At 39.1% G+C, this 18,358-nt stretch overlaps 1 protein-coding gene across 1 annotated transcript in view; it reads right to left on the bottom strand.

Annotated features, from left to right (window-relative positions):
- The window catches only part of rrp1 (ribosomal RNA processing 1), a 57,148-nt gene extending 39,055 nt beyond the window's left edge, over positions 1–18,093 (bottom strand). The window contains exons 1-10 of the mRNA XM_086091045.1: positions 17,807–18,093; positions 14,105–14,187; positions 8,814–8,871; positions 8,642–8,727; positions 4,924–4,985; positions 4,708–4,837; positions 4,324–4,388; positions 2,667–2,830; positions 868–968; positions 587–684 (exon numbers count right to left, since the gene is read on the bottom strand). Of these exons, the coding sequence (XP_085947171.1) occupies positions 587–684; positions 868–968; positions 2,667–2,830; positions 4,324–4,388; positions 4,708–4,837; positions 4,924–4,985; positions 8,642–8,727; positions 8,814–8,871; positions 14,105–14,187; positions 17,807–17,933 (974 nt within the window). The 5' untranslated portion in view covers positions 17,934–18,093. The remainder of the gene's footprint in view (positions 1–586; positions 685–867; positions 969–2,666; positions 2,831–4,323; positions 4,389–4,707; positions 4,838–4,923; positions 4,986–8,641; positions 8,728–8,813; positions 8,872–14,104; positions 14,188–17,806) is intronic.
- Between the last annotated feature and the right edge of the window lie 265 nt (positions 18,094–18,358).

Consider the following 18,358-nt stretch of genomic DNA (forward strand, 5'->3'; position numbering starts at 1 on the left):
GAAGGCCATTACAAGAAGATGGTTAAGGATAGAAAAGACCTACAATAGAGGAATGGATTGACATTGTTTACAAAATATACAAAACAGAGAGAATTACTTTACAACTTTATTACTTTACAACCTGTGTTTTAGGAAAAAAATGGGAAAAATGGACCAGGTATATTCCACAAGTACCAGTAGTGTCTTTTGTTTAATGTAGGGAGTGACTTGCTCGTGTATTCATCATATTTTTGTTTCACTTTTGATGCATTATTTTATGTATTGATTTATTTGTTTTCAATGTAAAGGTGCGCCCCAGTGTTTATGTTTTAAAGAGTTTTGAATTATTATAAAGAGATATAATTTTTTAAATGGTAGAAAGATTGTTGTACAATAAGGTATTTTAAGATTCAGAAGTGTGGACTCAAATGTGTACAGATATGGATGATCACGACTGAATGTAAACTGATTTACCGTAAATATGAACCATGAAAATGTTCAATAAAAAATTAATTGTAGAAAAAATAATAATTAGCGACCGACACCTCTAGGTATGATACTTTGAAAATGTCTGACAATACTTGCACTATACCAAAACAATACTTACACTTTGATGATTTTGTAGAGTCTCTGTCTATTCTGGCTGGGTGTGCTACTTCGACTTGACATCTCTAACAGCTTCTCAGCAAGACCTGTATAGTCAAACTAAAATAAATGTTTCATTGGAAGGGGGAAAACAATGTGGTATTCAAGCGTTCTGATAAAAGGGGTACAGTGTAGAAAATATTGTCATTTTCCAATGAAAAAGTAAGTATTGCGAAAGATGTATTCATTATTTAAAATATGAAAAACAAAAACATGCATTTAGGATAAAAATACAAAACCAACCTGAAGAACCGGTTCTGTATCAGCATCATCAAATGACAACTCTGTGTCTGTGTCTCCAGACTGAAGTTTATGATCATCTTGTTCCAAGTATGATTTATTACCTGGAAAAGTAACCGGCAGATGACTTCCTGATTAAAAAAAATAAAAATAAAAATAAAAAAGGCAAACATCACAGACATTAAACAAATGAGCTCTAAATAAATAAGTGGGAAAATTAATGGTTTAAATCGAATTCTCAAATTCTTTAACATTTTATTTTATTTATTTATAATATGTAATTTTGCTAGACTTGTGTACTTGTAATAATTTTTATGACTTAAGCATTTTTTTGTGTGTCCAATAAAAACTCCAAATAACTTATTTACAATCAAAGCCTCACACTTATTATTGTTGAATGTTGTAGTGTGCAATAGAAAATACTGATGCTGAAAGGATACTCAAGGCTTTGTTATAAATAAATAAATCTGTCAAGGTATACTCATTAATTCTAAGTAGGGGAGAGCGGGGTAAGGAGTGCCAATAAAGTGACTTTTACGCAAGGGGATTACAAGAATGTCACCAACTAAAATATGTTCATATAGTTTAGGATGTTATGCATCCCTGGGAACAATCACTTTGGATCTTTAAAAAACAGTTTGAGAAATATAGCTTTTAGTTTTGTGGCACAACCCAGTGTGGGATAGGTTGTACCATTTAGTCAGAATTCAGTGGGGTAAATTGTGCCATTGATAACTGAAGTAAAAAATATATAATTTTAATCTCAAACAATAATGCTATATAAAAGGAAGACAAATTCAATACAAAACTTTGACTGGCAGGTTTCAGAAGCAGTTTCTTCTTTTATTCCTTTGTTTTTCTTATTCAGCCCTTTTTATCTTCTCTTTCTTTGTGAGCCTTCTCAAATTCAATCTTCTCAGGTGTGTCAGTCACAATTCTTGTTTTTACAATTCTGTTCTTTCTTTCTGTGGATTTTGGTAGGAAAAAATAACTTCTGAAGACACATAACCCAAGTGAGCAGAACAACCAGAACAACTTGTTGAGTGCTCGGGAGGGTAAGCCTTAGCCTATTTTTTTTTCTTATTCCTATATTTTTTTATTGCCATCCTGTAGATTTATATCTCCTTTCCAACCTGACGTATGGTATTCCCCTCTTTCACTGCTCTTTCCAACTCATCAAAAGGATTTGAAACCCTGTCTTCCTTTTGTATCTGGTGACAGGATGAATTTTGGTCAAAAATTAAGAACGGCACATATCTTTAGTGATCAAATGTAAGAAGCTTACAGCTTACAACAACAATAAAATACAATAAAGTAATATAGAGTAAATAATCATAATTTAGGGGAGGCACAACTTAACCCAGGTCCTTAGGCACAAATCAACACAAGCCCACCATTTAAATAAAAATGCATCCCCCAGCTGTTTTGAGCCAACATCATGCTAACTATATAGACTCATGATGTAGCTTACTAAAGCACTAAAACATGTGTGAAATGTTTTCAAAGTTGTCTGTAATTATTCAAACACAGCCATCAAAAATCCATAATCATTGAAATTTTACTTTGGAGGGCAAAAAAATGTTTTTTTGAACTTATATGTGGTTACCTCTCAAGCCATGTGTCTCCCTTTTTTACCGGATAAGCGAAATGGAAGTCTCTTTAAAAAAAATTATATATATTAGTCACAAGACCAACTTCTATGGTTTTGTAAATAACACGGGTGGAACTACTTGCCCCTTGGCAAAAATTATCCCACTTTCCCCTACTGTATGTGTGTCATATTTCCTGTGAAAATGTAGTACCATTCATCTGCTTAACTCGGTACTCCTCATCCCCTTCAGAGGACTGGCCTGAGTCAGATGAGTCTGCTTCTTTCAGCTCCTTCATCAGATCTTCAATGGCATAGGGAGCCTGGTCAATAATCGTACCGAAGATGCTGTTGCAGATGGCTCGGAAAAGTGTCATACTGAGCAGACAGTCATGTGAAGAGAATGATAATCAGTAGATGTCTAATAATACAAGCAAGCAGGAGGCTTTAGGTCATGACAAAATTTAGTTGCAGGTGTACAAACAGTATCCATAGCTGAAGTTGGCTTAACTGGACGTATAAAATAGTAAAGGAGTCAGCAGCAATGTTCCTTCTAATTTTCCGTGTGGCTCAGCATTCACAGAGCATTCCTTGGACTCTGTGAGCCACGAGAAGTGAAGCCACCGGCGGCCATCTTAGGTTACCACTCACTAAGCCCACCTAACTTGAAAATATTGATTTCCCCGCAGTGTTTTCCTGTTTCATGTCATGCAAAAATGCCAGTGTGTGTTGTGTCTGCAAGAAGCGCTACATGCACATTTCATTGGTAAGAAAGCATTTATAAAGTTTGTCTTACAAGCTGAACAGTTGAACATTATTGTTTTTGTACCACTTGTACTTTACCACTTGGGAGTCAGACTAAGGACTAATTTAGTTTAAAAAAAACAAAAAGATAAGTAGATGTGAAACACATGATGCACAAAGCAAACTATTGGTACGCTGTATAAGAGAAAGCACAACTGAGCATAGTTTTAGGGTGTATTCAGACCTGCACTGTTTGGTGCGCTTTAAACGGACCAGAGTTCGTTTCTCATACTGATCCGGACCTTTTGTGCAGGTCTGAATACACACAAACGAATCCTGAGGTAGTCTCGGTCCGCTTCCAAACACACTTGGTGTGGTTCGCTTCGCAGTCTGAATACAAACCACGTCTAATCCGCTCCAACTGCAGGACGTATGTGCCCTTTTGGGCTTAACAAGTGACCGTAGACAAGCAGTGGGGAAACACTGCCCGGTAGTGAATATTGTGCTAAATTCATTCATAATAATCCGTTCTGTTTAGCCACGACGATGCGTTCCAAAATTACAAACAGCGCCGCAAAACCTCCGATAAATGAGCTACTCTTGACGCTCCCAAATATCTTGCATCTAATAATGCCACAAATATGCAGAGCAGCAATGCGGCACGTAGAATTTCATGTTTTCCTCTATTTCCGGGTTTGGTTATGCTTCCAGCCCTCATCATTTTTGTCCAATGGAAGCACAGATCGTTACGCGGGTCGACGTTATTACGTAATATAGTCCACTTGCAAAAAGCACTGTGAATATGAACTGCAACGGGGAAAAAATCAAGTCCACTTTTGGTCCGGACCAAACAAGCGGACTAAAGGACTTTCTGGTCTGAATACACCCTTAAACCAAATTGTTGTCAATTTGTTTGAAAATTAATTTGTTTGTGAACAGGGTCATATGTGAACCAAGGTTTTGATTCATTTGAAAAAAAATTAAAATGTTAAAAAGTACAGCAGATTTTATTTTAAAAAGTCAGCATCAATCATAAAAATTGTGTTGAGTTTTTGTACTAAAATGTATTATAGTATGATACATCTTGACACAGTATATCACGCAAAGGAAATGAGTGCTGGACTTACTCTTTGGTTTTGGCTGCTGTTTTGCAGAATGGCTCTATGAATCTCAGGTTCTGGTCAGCAGTGAGCTGTATGGAAAAATGTGATAAGGACCATCACAATTTACTATATTCTTCGGGTTTATGAATATTTCCTCTAAATTTGTTTCAGAGTCTTCTATAACTGATTGGTCACTCAAATAAAAGCTCTATAATATTACTATAATGTTGGCATTAACAGTGGATTGGCGTTCAAGAAAGAATTTGTCTACATCCCAATCTGTGATTTTTAGGGTTCAGTGAAATGCCTTAATTGAAACCCTTCAACAGGATCAATAAAATAAGTTAGGCCAACAAATCTATGTCTACGCTCCATATTGCAAATGACTGTTCTTGATCATAACTTTACCTCTGATGAACCCACAGCTGCTAGTTCAGTCAAGTAGAGGTCCAAGATATGGAGCTGCAGACCAGCAGGGGCATCATTGCCATTGTTCAGAAGCTCTGTAGCAAACAGTTCCAGAAATCTTGCAACCACACTGAAAAAACAAGAGCATAATGTATATGACTTAGCCCAAGTTATGACACACTACAAATTTTGTCAAAGACAATTTTTAGAGGTTACCTGCTGTCCCAGTTTTTTCTCTTCAGCATCTCAAAGGTTTGTTTGAACATGAAGCGGACCAGCTGTAATATGAAAAGCAGGGCCATGGGGGGTTGGGGGGGGGATACAGTATATAGAATAAAATTCCAGGATATGCTACGAGGCCCACATCACCTTTTTGTGTATATTCTGATGCATTTCATTGGCTAAGATGTTAAATGGAATAAGAACTCCACTTTTGTTTCAAGTTCAGACCACTTTATTTCACTCCACTTTGCTCCCACAACCGTTACACCAACAGTCTAACAACCGCTCTCACTCCAGAGCCCACTTGGCATAAAAGAAGTAGCACTGCCCCTTTGCGGTGTGGCATGTGAAGGTTATTAAATTGAACAACAAAGAGACCAATAATTGGTCAAAACAAAACAAAATGACTTATCAGCTCTCCTGGCTTTAAACGGAGAAGAGCGCTGGAACGCTCTCGGCTTTATCGGTTTAAACGCGTTTGCGCGCTCCCAGCCATGTACCTCAACGTACAATTGTTGTGAAGGCTGACGCTCCATTAAGCTGAAACGTACAAACAGGTTTTGGAGAAACAACACTGCATATAAAGATGTATATGCAAGCAAGCACGCAGGCGCGCGCACACACAAACGTTTGCAGTACTATCTTTGTGGGGCCATCCCTGACTGACAGAATGCATTTCCTAGCCCCTTACCCTAACCCTCACAAATAGGGGTGTTTAAAAAATCGATTCGGCAATATATTGCGATATAACAGCGCACAATTCTTGTATCGATTCAATATGCAGCTGAATCGATTTTTATAGATCATTTTTTGATGGAAATATTCAACAAAATGTCTTGATTAGGGTTCAAACTTTAAGCATGTAAGAATGTTATATTAATGGAACATTAAGCCTTAAAATTTTATTTCAATGCTGATCAAACATGAAACAGATTGCAACCTGTTTGTTAAATACAGTGTCTCACGGTTATAAGCCTGAAGTACATTTTCATACAAATCTTACAGTGTACATGTACAAGTGTACTTATTAGTATTTTCTGAATTAATGTTTAAAAAAAAGAAGAAAAAAATCACAATAATTGACTTATAGATTCTTATCGAGATTAATCGGTATTGAATCGAATTGTGACCTTAATCGTGATACAGATCGAATCGCAAGGTACTAGGCAATTCACACCCCTACTCACAAATTATTTCTTAACGACAACCTTACCCTAACCCCAACTAGGGCTGCCACAAATGATTATTTTGCTAGTCGACTAATCACCACCAGTAAGGAACATATCATTGCTGTCCTGTGAAAAACATTTGTCTTTTATTTTACGTTTTTGGATGTCTGCATTCAGTTTCATCTGAAAATGTAAAAAAAGACAAAATGGATGCGTTTTTCACAGGACAGCTCCGATATGTAAACAGCAGAATATTGCACGAACAAGCAGCTGCTCTTTTTAAAATCATCATCAATTTACATTTGGAATTATTTAAAAATATGTACAAATTAATAATGAAGACAATTAATATTATAGTGCCAGCCATTCCCACACCATGTTAGTATTTGGGCGGAGCGACCAAGTAAACTGGTCACCGCCCAAGAAGTTGTCAAGAAAATATTAAGTATTTTAAAACTAAAAAGCGCACTTAAATTTGTCTTATGTGTGCACCGAGTTCCGGACACGTTTTCCTTCCAGCCATTTTCGGGGCAAATATTGCTGCTCCACTGCACGTTTCTGATTGGTGGGCTGTTTCACGCTCGTTCTCGGTTGGCTGCTGGCTTGTGTTGGGACTGCGGGGGGATGGGAGGGTGGCGGTGGCGGTGGTGGCGGCGGCGAAGGTAGAAGAGAGTTGTAGCTGTATGTATTCGAATGTGTAGATGGAGCGAGGAAGTGAATAAAAAGAGATAAAATGAAACGTCACACTGCTGTGTGACCTCCTGTCTCCTGTAGAGTGTGACCTCCTGTCTCCTGTAGTTCATTTTGTTTACCCCGTTTGGACCCCACCCATTTGGCAACCTGATGTGCAGCGGCCGAGCGCTATCCGCGGAGACGACTCAAACTCTGGCGGAACTCCGTAAATGGCATCAGCCTAAAGTCGAGACATGCTTACAAGGCACAATTTAAACTGCAGTTACGCTTGTAACATGGGACAAGAGAAGCTGCGAGATAATTCCACATCGATTAATCCATGGTTCGCAAAGGTGAGGAAGCAAGAAAACGTCAGGGCTTGCCATCCTTCCGGGAGGATCCAACCGCTGGACATTGAAACTTTGCATTCCAAATTGCGAGAAGCATTGGAGCAATCCACCAAAACAAACAAACGGACGAGTTACACCGCAGTATGTGAATGGATTGTGAACGCCTGTTTAAGTGCAAGACAATGAATAACACTAGTACCGTGAGTTAAATAGTTGATTTATAAAGTACAACTGAACTCACTGTTTTACTCCAGTTGTCATTTTAAAACACATGGTAGAATGCTTGCTACCGTATTTTAGCATACATACTAAAGTTTGATTTTAGCATGCATGCTATCATTTATTTTTAGCATGCATGTTGTAATGGCATTTTGTACATAAAGGTGGCATTAGGTGATCATCTATTTTCTTAAACTATGAAGAGCAATAAAGCATGTAGCCTATGCATTATTTATTTACGTGCAGACATGACAGACAGTGTGTAGACAGAAGCAAGTGGCGCAGGAGCCTTGGCCACATCAAACTCATTTTGTAAACAGAAGCGCTTGGAATCAGGCGAGCCTTGGCATTATGCACAGATGAAACACTGCTTGAATATAAGAAAATAAAAGTGTACTATCACTTAAGTAATGATTACATTCATTCAATATACATTCAATACATGTATTGAAAATATTGAATAAAAATCATACTCCAATAAATGTTCAAAAAATATTTTGAAGACATTAAAGAACACCTAAAAGCATTTGAGTTTTTTTTTTTGTGGAAATATATTGAATATTATTGGGGGGAATAGAGCAAAGACAATTTAGTATGGATCGGATCGGTATCGGCAGATACTGAACCCAGGGTATCGGTATCGAATCTGTAATGAAAAAAGTGGTTTGGAGCATTTCTAGTCTTGCTATGTCCGAGTTCATAAACGCAACACTGTGCGCGGTCGCGAGTCAAAGGAGAGAAAAATACCTCTGTGAGAGAGCACATTCAATGTCAACGCGTTCGGTGGCAAACTGTTTTGGTTAATAATAAAAGCGAGTTCGCTGACTAAAGCCTCCGTAAACCTTCTAAATATGTTTGCGTGCCAAACAGAAAATCATGTTACACACACGGTGCTAACGGTGCCACTGCTAATGCTATCTTCCAGACATGACTATATACACCATGCTAAAAATATTATTAGGTATCAGCCACAACATGATTCCTTTTTAAATGCTGCTTTATCACTGCCGTGGTGCCATTAAAGGGAGGTTTACCTTGTATTAAGTATTTTGGTTATGATGCGTCTGAGGTTTCATGTTCTGTTGCTAACACGGGTTAGCCATGACACTAGGCTATCCTAGGCTAAGCCCAACCAACTTCCAATCACTCAGTCCGGTATCACGAGGATAAAAACACAATAAAACCTAAATTCTAAAACAAAGTCTTGACCCTCAAAAAAGGTCTAAAGTTGTTGGCCCAACAAGTCTGTAAAATCCCAGAATATGGGCCCGCCCATGTCGCAAAACATACACACACACAAACCTGCAAGAACTTGTCCATTCGCAGTCTGTCAATACCAGTCCACTCTCTTTTGAAGGTCTTAAGGGAGCTCTCCAGATATAATAGCTCTGTGGAAAACAACATACTATCACCACTGGCTTTTCTCATTTTTATTTATAGCATTTGGAATTACACTAGTTTAGGTTCAACTTACGTCCATTGATATCATGAAAGGTGTGAATCAGTGTGGAAACAGCGTTTGAAAGCTCCTCCTGTGAACAAAAGTGTGCTTCATGTTAAGCTATTAAAGGTCCCACATTATGCAAAATGGACTTTAGTGTGGTTTTCTATCAATAATATGCATCCCCAGCCTGTCTATGTTCCCACCTGGTATGAAAAAAGTCCATCCTCAACCCTCTAAAGGCTGGATTATGCTTGACGCGTGTAAACACTGTGCGGAAATGACACATGCGGGAAGTCTGCAAGCACATGTTTTGCAGCCTTCATACTCAATGCGGCCTGCCTCCGCTGTGGTCGATTCTCCCAGATTATAGGAGGCAGTGAAGAGCATTTACGGTATATTAACAGCACTTCACCACAAAAGAAGTAGAAAACTATTTTAGAAAGTATTTTTTCTCAAAAAAACGTATCGACAAACAGTTTGGGGTGAATAATACGGCAATTTGTAGGTGTTAGATGCAGAAAATGTGGGCAATGTGGATGCCGTGTGGAAGGGCGTAGCTGCTGAAATATTTTTTTTCCGCATGGAGCCGTGCAGACCTCACGGAAGCGTCAAGCATAAATCAAGCTTTAGCGTTCTCCTTCTTTCGAAAATGTGTGCTTCAATCGAGGCAGATTGAACATCCATGACTTGGTGACGTCACTAGGACACGGCAGTGCACTTGACCCCGTCAGGTTAGTGACATTGCCTCTGGCAAAGGTTTGTCACACCTACAGAAATTCGCGAAGCTGCGCCATGTTTTTTTGCTTGCAAACTACGATCAGGATTCAGGAGGGGGTTTCTCTGTTTCTGGCTGCACAAATGACCATTCCAGACTTTTTCTAACTCCGTCGTCTGAGTCTTTGAGAAGACAATGGACAATTTATTTTTATTTTTTTTAGGATGTGTACTGACAGCAGCTTCAAAACTGTTATATGTGTTCTTGCAGGAAACAAGAAGTTCAATTTTAGACCCTTTTTTTTACCTTTTTAGACTATTATGAGAAATTTTTTAGACCAACTTCAACTCATAGCAAGCTGGTTCTAGCTTTTGCGTGTTATTACTTGTAATAATTTTTTAGGAGCATACTTTGCAACTAGCAACTCGCCTGCTACCTCTTCCAACCAATTGGAAAACTCTGTACTTTCAAACTAATTCTTGTTAAACTGACATTTACCCATTTTACAGAAACAAGTTGTCCACACTCCCCATTCTGACTAACTGCATAAACTCGGCGGAAACGAAAACTTGAAAGGTATGGTACGCGGTAGTGGACACACTTAGCCACCTAATTATAATGTTACATTCACACCAAAAGCGAAGGAGCATTGTTCCTCGCTTTACCCACTCGCGTTTCACTGCCGGAGTGTGCACAGGGCGTTTCATTTGTGCACACCGGTGACACTGCTACAGAGGTGTGGACTAGAGTCATGTGACTTGGACTCAAGTCAGACATGAATTAATGAATTGACGACTTTATACTTGACAAAATGTTAAGACCTGCAACTCGACTTGGACTTTAACAACAATGACTTGTGACTTCACTTGGACTTGAGCACTTTGACTTGAAAAGACTTGCTTCTTCCACCAAAATAAAAAGATTAAAATGTATGTTAACTAGTGATGCACCGAAAATGGCAAAAATATGCATTTTCGGCATTTGGCCGAAATAAAATTAAAGTTGAAAGAGGATGTTGTGGTGACGCAAGAAAAAAAAAAACGCTGCAAGGAAGCGTGTTTGAATTAAACACCAAAAGCGGGGTGAGTGTTCGCCTCGCTGCTCGCTGGCGTTTGAGAGTACCGGACTACTGGCAGCTTCATTGTGCACACCGGAGAAGGAGAGGGTCACTTGATAAACTGCATAAAAAACAATTTTTTAAAAAGACAGCGCTGCCGAGTACTGCACTACAGGTGAGCCACTCTTTCTCCTCCAGCGCCTTCCCTTTTTTCTTTGATGAGAGCCCCTTGAGCGCTTCCACTTTTTCACTTGCATTCTGGTGGCCGTACTAAATACTTTAGCTAATGTTACACTATTGTTATCAACAGTTTTAAATAAGTAAACACTTACCCCTATCTCCGGGTGGCGACAGACCTGTACAGGACGCCGTTCGTGACTTTTCTTATTTTCGGTCTTTGGTTTTGGCCAAAAAAATTTATTTCGGTGCATCCCTAATGTTAATGATTACTTCTCGTCTTGGTGTGTACTCGTGCGTGCGTGCGTGCGTGTACGTGTGCGAGCTGGGCTGGGCTGGGCTGGGACATCCATTTAGACATGTCAGGGAAGCCGTGAGGGCTGGGCGATGTGACCAAAAATTCATATCACGGATATGAAGATAAACTGTATCCCTTCACGGTAACAGTATATATCACGGTATAGAATTAAGTGTTTGTTTGTTGTTTAATAAATAATTTGCTTACAGGTTTACGTAGTCCTTCATAGAAGCTAAATGGATTAATAAAACAATGAAAGAATACATTAACTTTGGATAACAACATTTATTGTGCAAATCTCAAATCAAAATTATGCAGTATGGTTTGCGGTGTGCAGGGTAGCTAGATTTGATAGGGGGGCGTGGTGAAGGAACTCGTGTGCATGCCACAAAACTAACAAAAAATTAGCATTATTAGGACAAAAGGTTTGAAGACAGTAGGGGATCTCATGGGACCGGAAGGCCTCTGATGTCATTTGACAACTTGATTGCTAAGTATGATGTTCCTCGCAAACATCTATTTAAATGTTTTCAGGTGAGAAACTTTATCAGATCGGTTCAAAATCAATGCAGGTTGATTCCCAATTTGTCCACCTTAGAAATGGAAATGAAAACGGATTGCTATGGAAAGGGAATCATCTCCAAGTTATATAGACTGTTAGAAGCAGGATCTTCTGAGTCCTCTGTACAGAAACTTAATGCCTGGAGGGAAAACTTACAGGCATTATCCTCTGACTTTTCTTCAGAGGATTGGGAAAATGCATGTGCTAAAGCACAAATAAAAACTACCAATACTCGACTAAAATTGTTTTAGTATAATTGGCTAATGCGGACATATGTGACATCAGAAAAGCTTAATAAGTATAATGGTGCCATCATTGACTGGTGTTTCAGGTGTGGGGAGGAAAAACGGACATTCTTCCAACTGTGTCTGGGAATGTAATAAAGTTCAACACTTTTTGCAAGAGGTCAAACAAGCCTTGAAAAACATATTGGATGTAAAACTAGTTCTTGAACCTAGGGTGTTTGTTTTATATTCTGAGGGTTATCATATGTCGGGGAAAATAATAACTGCTTTGGATTTATGTTTTTTGCTTGCAAAAAGAGACATAGCACTCTCACGGAGGAGGACTAGTAAACCAAAATTCATCGACTGGATTAAGGAACTGTCCACAACCTTACCCATGGAAAAAATAATCTACATTATAAAAGGGAAACTGTCATTATTTCAAAGTATTTGGGATCCATTTATACACTATCTGGAGAATGTGGATCTTATTCATGCCAATGAAGCCTAATGAGACGTAATTTTTGGTGGTCCTCTGCAGCTCCTTAAACTGATACTCTCTGTTAAGATTTAATTTATGTATATGTATGAAACTGCGTTATGGTGTGTATTGTATTGTATTGTACATTTGAGTTTGTCCATCTCGATTATCTTTGATTATTTGACATAATCGTTAAGTAACTTGGGCTGAAGCTTGCTTGTTTTTTTTATTTTTGTTTTTCTTTTAGGTGCTTTTTTTGTTTTGTTTTAATGTAATTTTGCACTCAAGTAGTATTTGTCATTTTCTGTGCTCTTTCCTATGCATGCAATGTTAGTTTTTTAAGGTACAATCAAAGGCAATCTTGATGTCGGACAATAATCTTAGCGAGCCTGGACAATTCCTACGTCATGACGGTAGAGTCAAAATCTCTACCTTCGGCAAAATGTATACCCTATATTGAATATACCGTTTATATCTCCCAGCCCTAGCGCGAATACACACCACCTACGCTAAGGCTAACTTCAAAGTAAAGCTGACCAAATAATACATCGACACCAATGCAACAGCCTTGGTGGGATTTTACTTTGAAGTCGGCCTGCATGGCGGTGTAAATGTCAGCTTGACTACCTTTTGACATTTCGGCTTGCATTATCGATGTTTTTATTGAAATTACATATTTTCCACCACCATTATCATAATGCCACCCTGAAAGTATATTTAATAGCGAATTTAGGACACGAAGAAACCGCAAGTTAATTACACCGTCATTGTAAGATACAGTCCAAGCCCCCGTGGCTTTCTAGCTGTTAGCCTAAACATGCACACGTGTTATTCATAACCACTTGTAAATGTCTACAAGCAATCAAGGCACTCATCGGCAGAGTTTGAATGCTTGGGTGTTTGTTCAGGGAAATGGTATTTTTTTCTCTGGATATTAATGTTATGTTTTACTTTGGTCGGTAATGGATATGTGTTTGTGTAATACGCGCATATGTGTATAGAAGATAAGGAACAGTCCACTAACTTCAACTCACTCAATTATAGTGGGCTAAAAAATGTAAAACCTTTGAGTATCAGCTCAGTAGCCTAGTGGTAGAGTGTCCGCCCTGAGCCTGAAAGGTTGTGGGTTCTGGGGACGCTGGGGGGGTTGTGCTTGCTCTGTCCTGGCCGGGGTCGACGGCCCCCCTCTTTGGTGGAGGTTTTCATGCATGCCAGATCCACCACACCAGCATCTATCGAAATTCAAACACAATCTGCTTCTTCCTCTGGTCGTTGAATTGGTGGAAGCTGATGTCTGTGGATCTCACTCTGCTTCATCTATCCTTCCTTCCTTCCTTTCCTCAGTCTCTCCTTTGGTCACTTGAGGTCTCCCTAATTTGTTGGAATGTAGATGTTTCTGGGGTTGGTGAAAGACTGGTTGGTAACCCGGTGGGTAGTAGGTGATGTCTGGTCGGTACTGGATTTCACTTTCCTTTCTTTTCTTTGATCCTTCCCTCGGGTCTCCTGACAACCTCACGACTCTAGCTGGATTCTGAAGTATTTGGTTTAGGTGACCGGTATGGGATTTTTTATAGGTTTTAGGTGAATTAATGAGTGCACACTCACACACATACCAAATAAAAATAATATTAAAAAGAGAGAGCGCAATGATGATGACATGTCGAATCGGTAAAACTAAGAATGAACAATACTGAGCTCTCTCAAAAAAAGGTTGTGGGTTCAATCCCCCAGCCGGGTCATACCAAAGACTATGAAAGAAAGAAAGATAGATTCGATCGATCGATAGATTCGATAGGATAGAAAATACCTGTAAAAGTGGTTTGTCCTGCATCCATAAGCAGTAGAACAGACCTTTCCACAGCTTGAGCATTTCTTCACTAGTAAAGCCATCTGGACAGAGAACATAAACCAGAATGAGTGCCTGAGTGAGTCCATTATTGCATAAGCATGAGAATCAGTTTTAGGCAAGGAAAGGAACCTTTATTCATACAGTGGTCCTTCATTACTTCGTGGTTCACTTACTGCAGATTCACGTTATTACACATTTTTATTTGGATCCTTAAATATATATATAATAATAATAACTTTTTTGGGGGGGGGGGGCTACAAATATATCTGCTGTTGCAAATAACACCGACGGGTTAAGCCCGTCGGTGTTATTTGTCCATTTTCTGGAAATAAAAAGCATTTGAAAAAAATACACTAGGGACCATTTCACCAGGATTGTTAAAAAATGTAGAAGTTCAAAATGGCGCCATGCTGCAATTTATAATTATTGCAAACATGAGTGAGAGATTCACTCGAAATTCTTGTAATAATGCCCGATTTTGGCTCATTGACTCCCGCTATAAATCAGTTTTTGATATGCTGTAAACCTGATGTGTTATAATGCATTTTCCGTGATTACTGATGCAATCGCACCTTTGACGAGTCATATACATGAAAATAGAGGAATTTGTGTGTTGAGTGTGTTAACACCCAAAATCCACTAGGTGGCACCATAGGCTAATAAATGAATTTTTTTGTGCAAAGCCTGCTGCAGATTGGTTCTTCACCTAATTTGCTTGCCACCTCCAGCCTGAGCCATTGATATTGCTTAATACAGCACTCCAGCTGTGTTGATTGAGCTCAGCAGCAACGCATTTTAACTGCAGTTGCAGTGTTGCGCCATTATGGAGGCGCTATATCAACAGCAGTTCATCGGAAAGACCTGAAGCAACAACCTAATAAGAAACAGCTTACTTCTTCTTTGTTTAACTTTAATGTATCAAAGAAGATACAGATAATGGAGGAACCGTTGCGCACGCCCATTTCCTGGTTGTGATGCAGAGGTGGCGCACTCCAGTCATCGCCAAAGTAATAAAAACACAGTATATACAAAAAGCATAAGTGTGTTTTACAACAACGCTGAATTATATTTAAAATGTAATATGTACTAGTGGATAAATTTTTAATGAACGTAGTTAAAAAATGACAAAAATTAAAAGGCAACTTTGCATTGATATAATTTCTCATTTCTAGTACCTGATAGTAAAATGGCTGCAAGAGGGGGGCCGAGAATGATATAGGTCACCGCCGCGAGTACCAATACCTTAAAATAAGAGTGGTATTGGCACAGACACCTTGTATCGATAGTTACTAGTCACCCATCATAGTCAGGATGATACCACCGCTGCCTAATTTTGAGCCACCCTGAATACAGTATTTATAATAAATGTTTTTTTAGAGTCGAGTAGACTTCGGCTGGTTGTGTGTGCACAAGCTATATGTATTTTTTCCCCAGTCGCCAAGCTTAACCAATGGCTAACTTTTTTTTTTTTTTTTTTTTAAAGACGCGCACACACTCACAAACGCGTTCTCTCAGTCGGTAAGCTATTCGGCGGTGCCTGCACGAAGGCACCACCTTGCCAACCAGAGCCCAAGCTCACATTTACTTTAGATTTACTTCTGAAGTCGCGCCCAACTGCACCTTTTTGCCTCCGACATCATGCAGCAGAAGCTTGAACTCTTAAAGTGACAGTAACCAAAGCAATGTTCGTGTATTTCAGGCGGCTTTCAATATCGGTCTAATTCTAGCCTAAGGAGCCAACCGACGGGCTTCTAACATGGGGCCGTCGGTAAGCTATTCGGCGGTGCCTGCACGAAGGCAGGCGGCCGCACCACCTTGCCAACCAGAGCCCAAGCTCACATTTACTTTAGATTTACTTCTGAAGTCGCGCCCAACTGCACCTTTTTGCCTCCGACATCATGCAGCAGAAGCTTGAACTCTTAAAGTGACGGTAACCAAAGCAATGTTCGTGTATTTCAGGCGGCTTTCAATATCGGTCTAATTCTAGCCTAAGGAGCCAACCGACGGGCTCCTAACATACGAAATTGAGATAGCCTGGAAATTTTCCAGGTAGCCCAATCCTTTGATAAGAAATATGGTCCTTTTTTAAAGTCTCGTATCATATTGTATTGTAAAAAAACTGAAAATAATGTAACTCATTTACAAGTACACACACACACACACACACACACACACACACACACACACACACACACACACACACAGAGAGAGCAATTGATTGATTGATGTTGTCCGCACTACTTCCTGATTCACTTAATGCAAATTCATTCTATTGCGGACTTTTATTTGGGTCCATTGATGCTGCTATTTTTGTCCCTTATTGTAATATTTGAGTAAATAAAAACAGCTCTTTCTTTCATTCAAAACAATTTATTACATTTTTGAACAAAATATAAGTTAAAAAAAATGTTTGACATGTTTCTTCTTTTAATTCTTTATGTTGACAAAAACTTGAAGTTGGAGTGCAGTTGTGCACTGCGCAGTCGGATGATCATTTATTTTTTGGTACAAAACAAGAAAATGTTTACACATTTAAAAATATTGAGACCAATTAATTAATTGCGTACATCTGTCATGTCGCTTAATGAGGAAAACGCTTAACGTCCATAAAATCCAAACAATTGAGTTGATCATATTGACATTAAGAGATTGATGTGTGCCTAATTGAGAGATGTGCATGTCATTTTGGTGGTGATTGGTCGTAGTTAACACGTTAAGCTTATTATAGTGAGCGTCTAGTCAGGTTTCCATCCAAATGTTTTGAAATGTTTATGCAAATTTTGTGAAAATGCACATGCAACTTATGCCCGTTTCCATCCCCTCTTCTTTTGCGAATATGCGCCACGAGATGACGTTATAGTGACAGAACTTTGGGACAATGGGGAGTTGCAGGTGGGAATGTTGGTTTTGACGGACTGAACTGAAGTAGTTTGTCTTGTTGGCTTCCCTCCCGCATGTAAGTGAAGTGTGTCGTTATGAGAGCTGATGTAGTAAAGCCATCTAAAATTGCATTAATGTTTTTTTTCTTTAATTAATTATAAAAACAATCGTGTTTCGTCATCTCCCCACACGTAGTATCGGTCAAAACTTGCGACGTATATCCGGTCTTGTAGTCGCTTCATGTCGCAAAACCTGTTTCCATCGCCACAATGCGCATTTTCCTTTTTTGATACGCTTCAAAAACCACCAAGCGTTTTTTGTTTTCGTTTTCGAATTTTTGGCCTTTTCGAATTTCTGGGGTTTCCATTCAGTTTCTTTTTCGCAATTCTTGAAAATTCTAATAAATATAGGTGGATGGAAACCCACCCTATGGGGACAGGGGAGGAAGACTTGAATGCCAATATAATCCAGAACACTGTGGCAATTGTTTTTATATTTTTCAGAGGTTATGAATATCTCATAAAAGTTTTCAGACCTTAGACGACATACACACAAGCGTTTTAGACGGCCCCCTTTTCGATGAGTTTCTCGTGGAAAAATGTGCACTCTTTCTGATGGAGTTTTCTTGTACAATGTTAATTTCCACATTGCCAAAAGTGATTTTGGGCAAATGCTTGAGACTATCTCAAGCAAGCCCTGCATAATTCGTATTCTTAATGACTGTTCCGAGCACGTTTATAAATACAGTAAAAGTTAGAGCGCAAAAGGAGAGTTGCTTACCTGTCGCTTTCTGTGATCTGACATTTATATACTTCTTCAACTTTTTAAATGCTTTTGTTCGAATAGGCTTTTCGTTTGAGGCTAACTTTTGTGCCAACTGAATTTCTGGAGCTTGAAGCGCCGCCATTTTTACAGCAATTCACGTGGAGCTTCACCGTCGCACGTTCCGGGAGTCTGTCGCACTCAGATGACGTCACAACATTATTTTGACCATTGGCTATAGATATCATATAAGACTAGATGTCTTGTCCGCGCTGGTGGCAAATGGAATCGAACGTCCGCACCGGCGGCCATCTTGCCACAGTCACCTCGCTCCGCCTCTCTGATTCATTACTATGTGTTTTGGGCTCTGTGTGGGGAAGTGGTTACCGTCACTTGCCTTCAGTGTAGTTTGGCGTGAGTTCGCTTCCCGTGTGTGAGTGCACCACAAATTATAATTACTTAGTGTTTTTATTTTACATGTTCTTTTAAATAACTCAAAATAACGGCTTACCAAAAATCAACTGATTATCGAGCAGTTTAGTTTATAAGCGTAGTTATAATAACTAATAA

Source organism: Leptonotus elevatus, chromosome 12 (genome assembly GCF_054856555.1).
Source record: "Leptonotus elevatus isolate MCC_2025b chromosome 12, RoL_Lele_1.0, whole genome shotgun sequence".
NCBI classification, from domain to species: domain Eukaryota; kingdom Metazoa; phylum Chordata; class Actinopteri; order Syngnathiformes; family Syngnathidae; genus Leptonotus; species Leptonotus elevatus.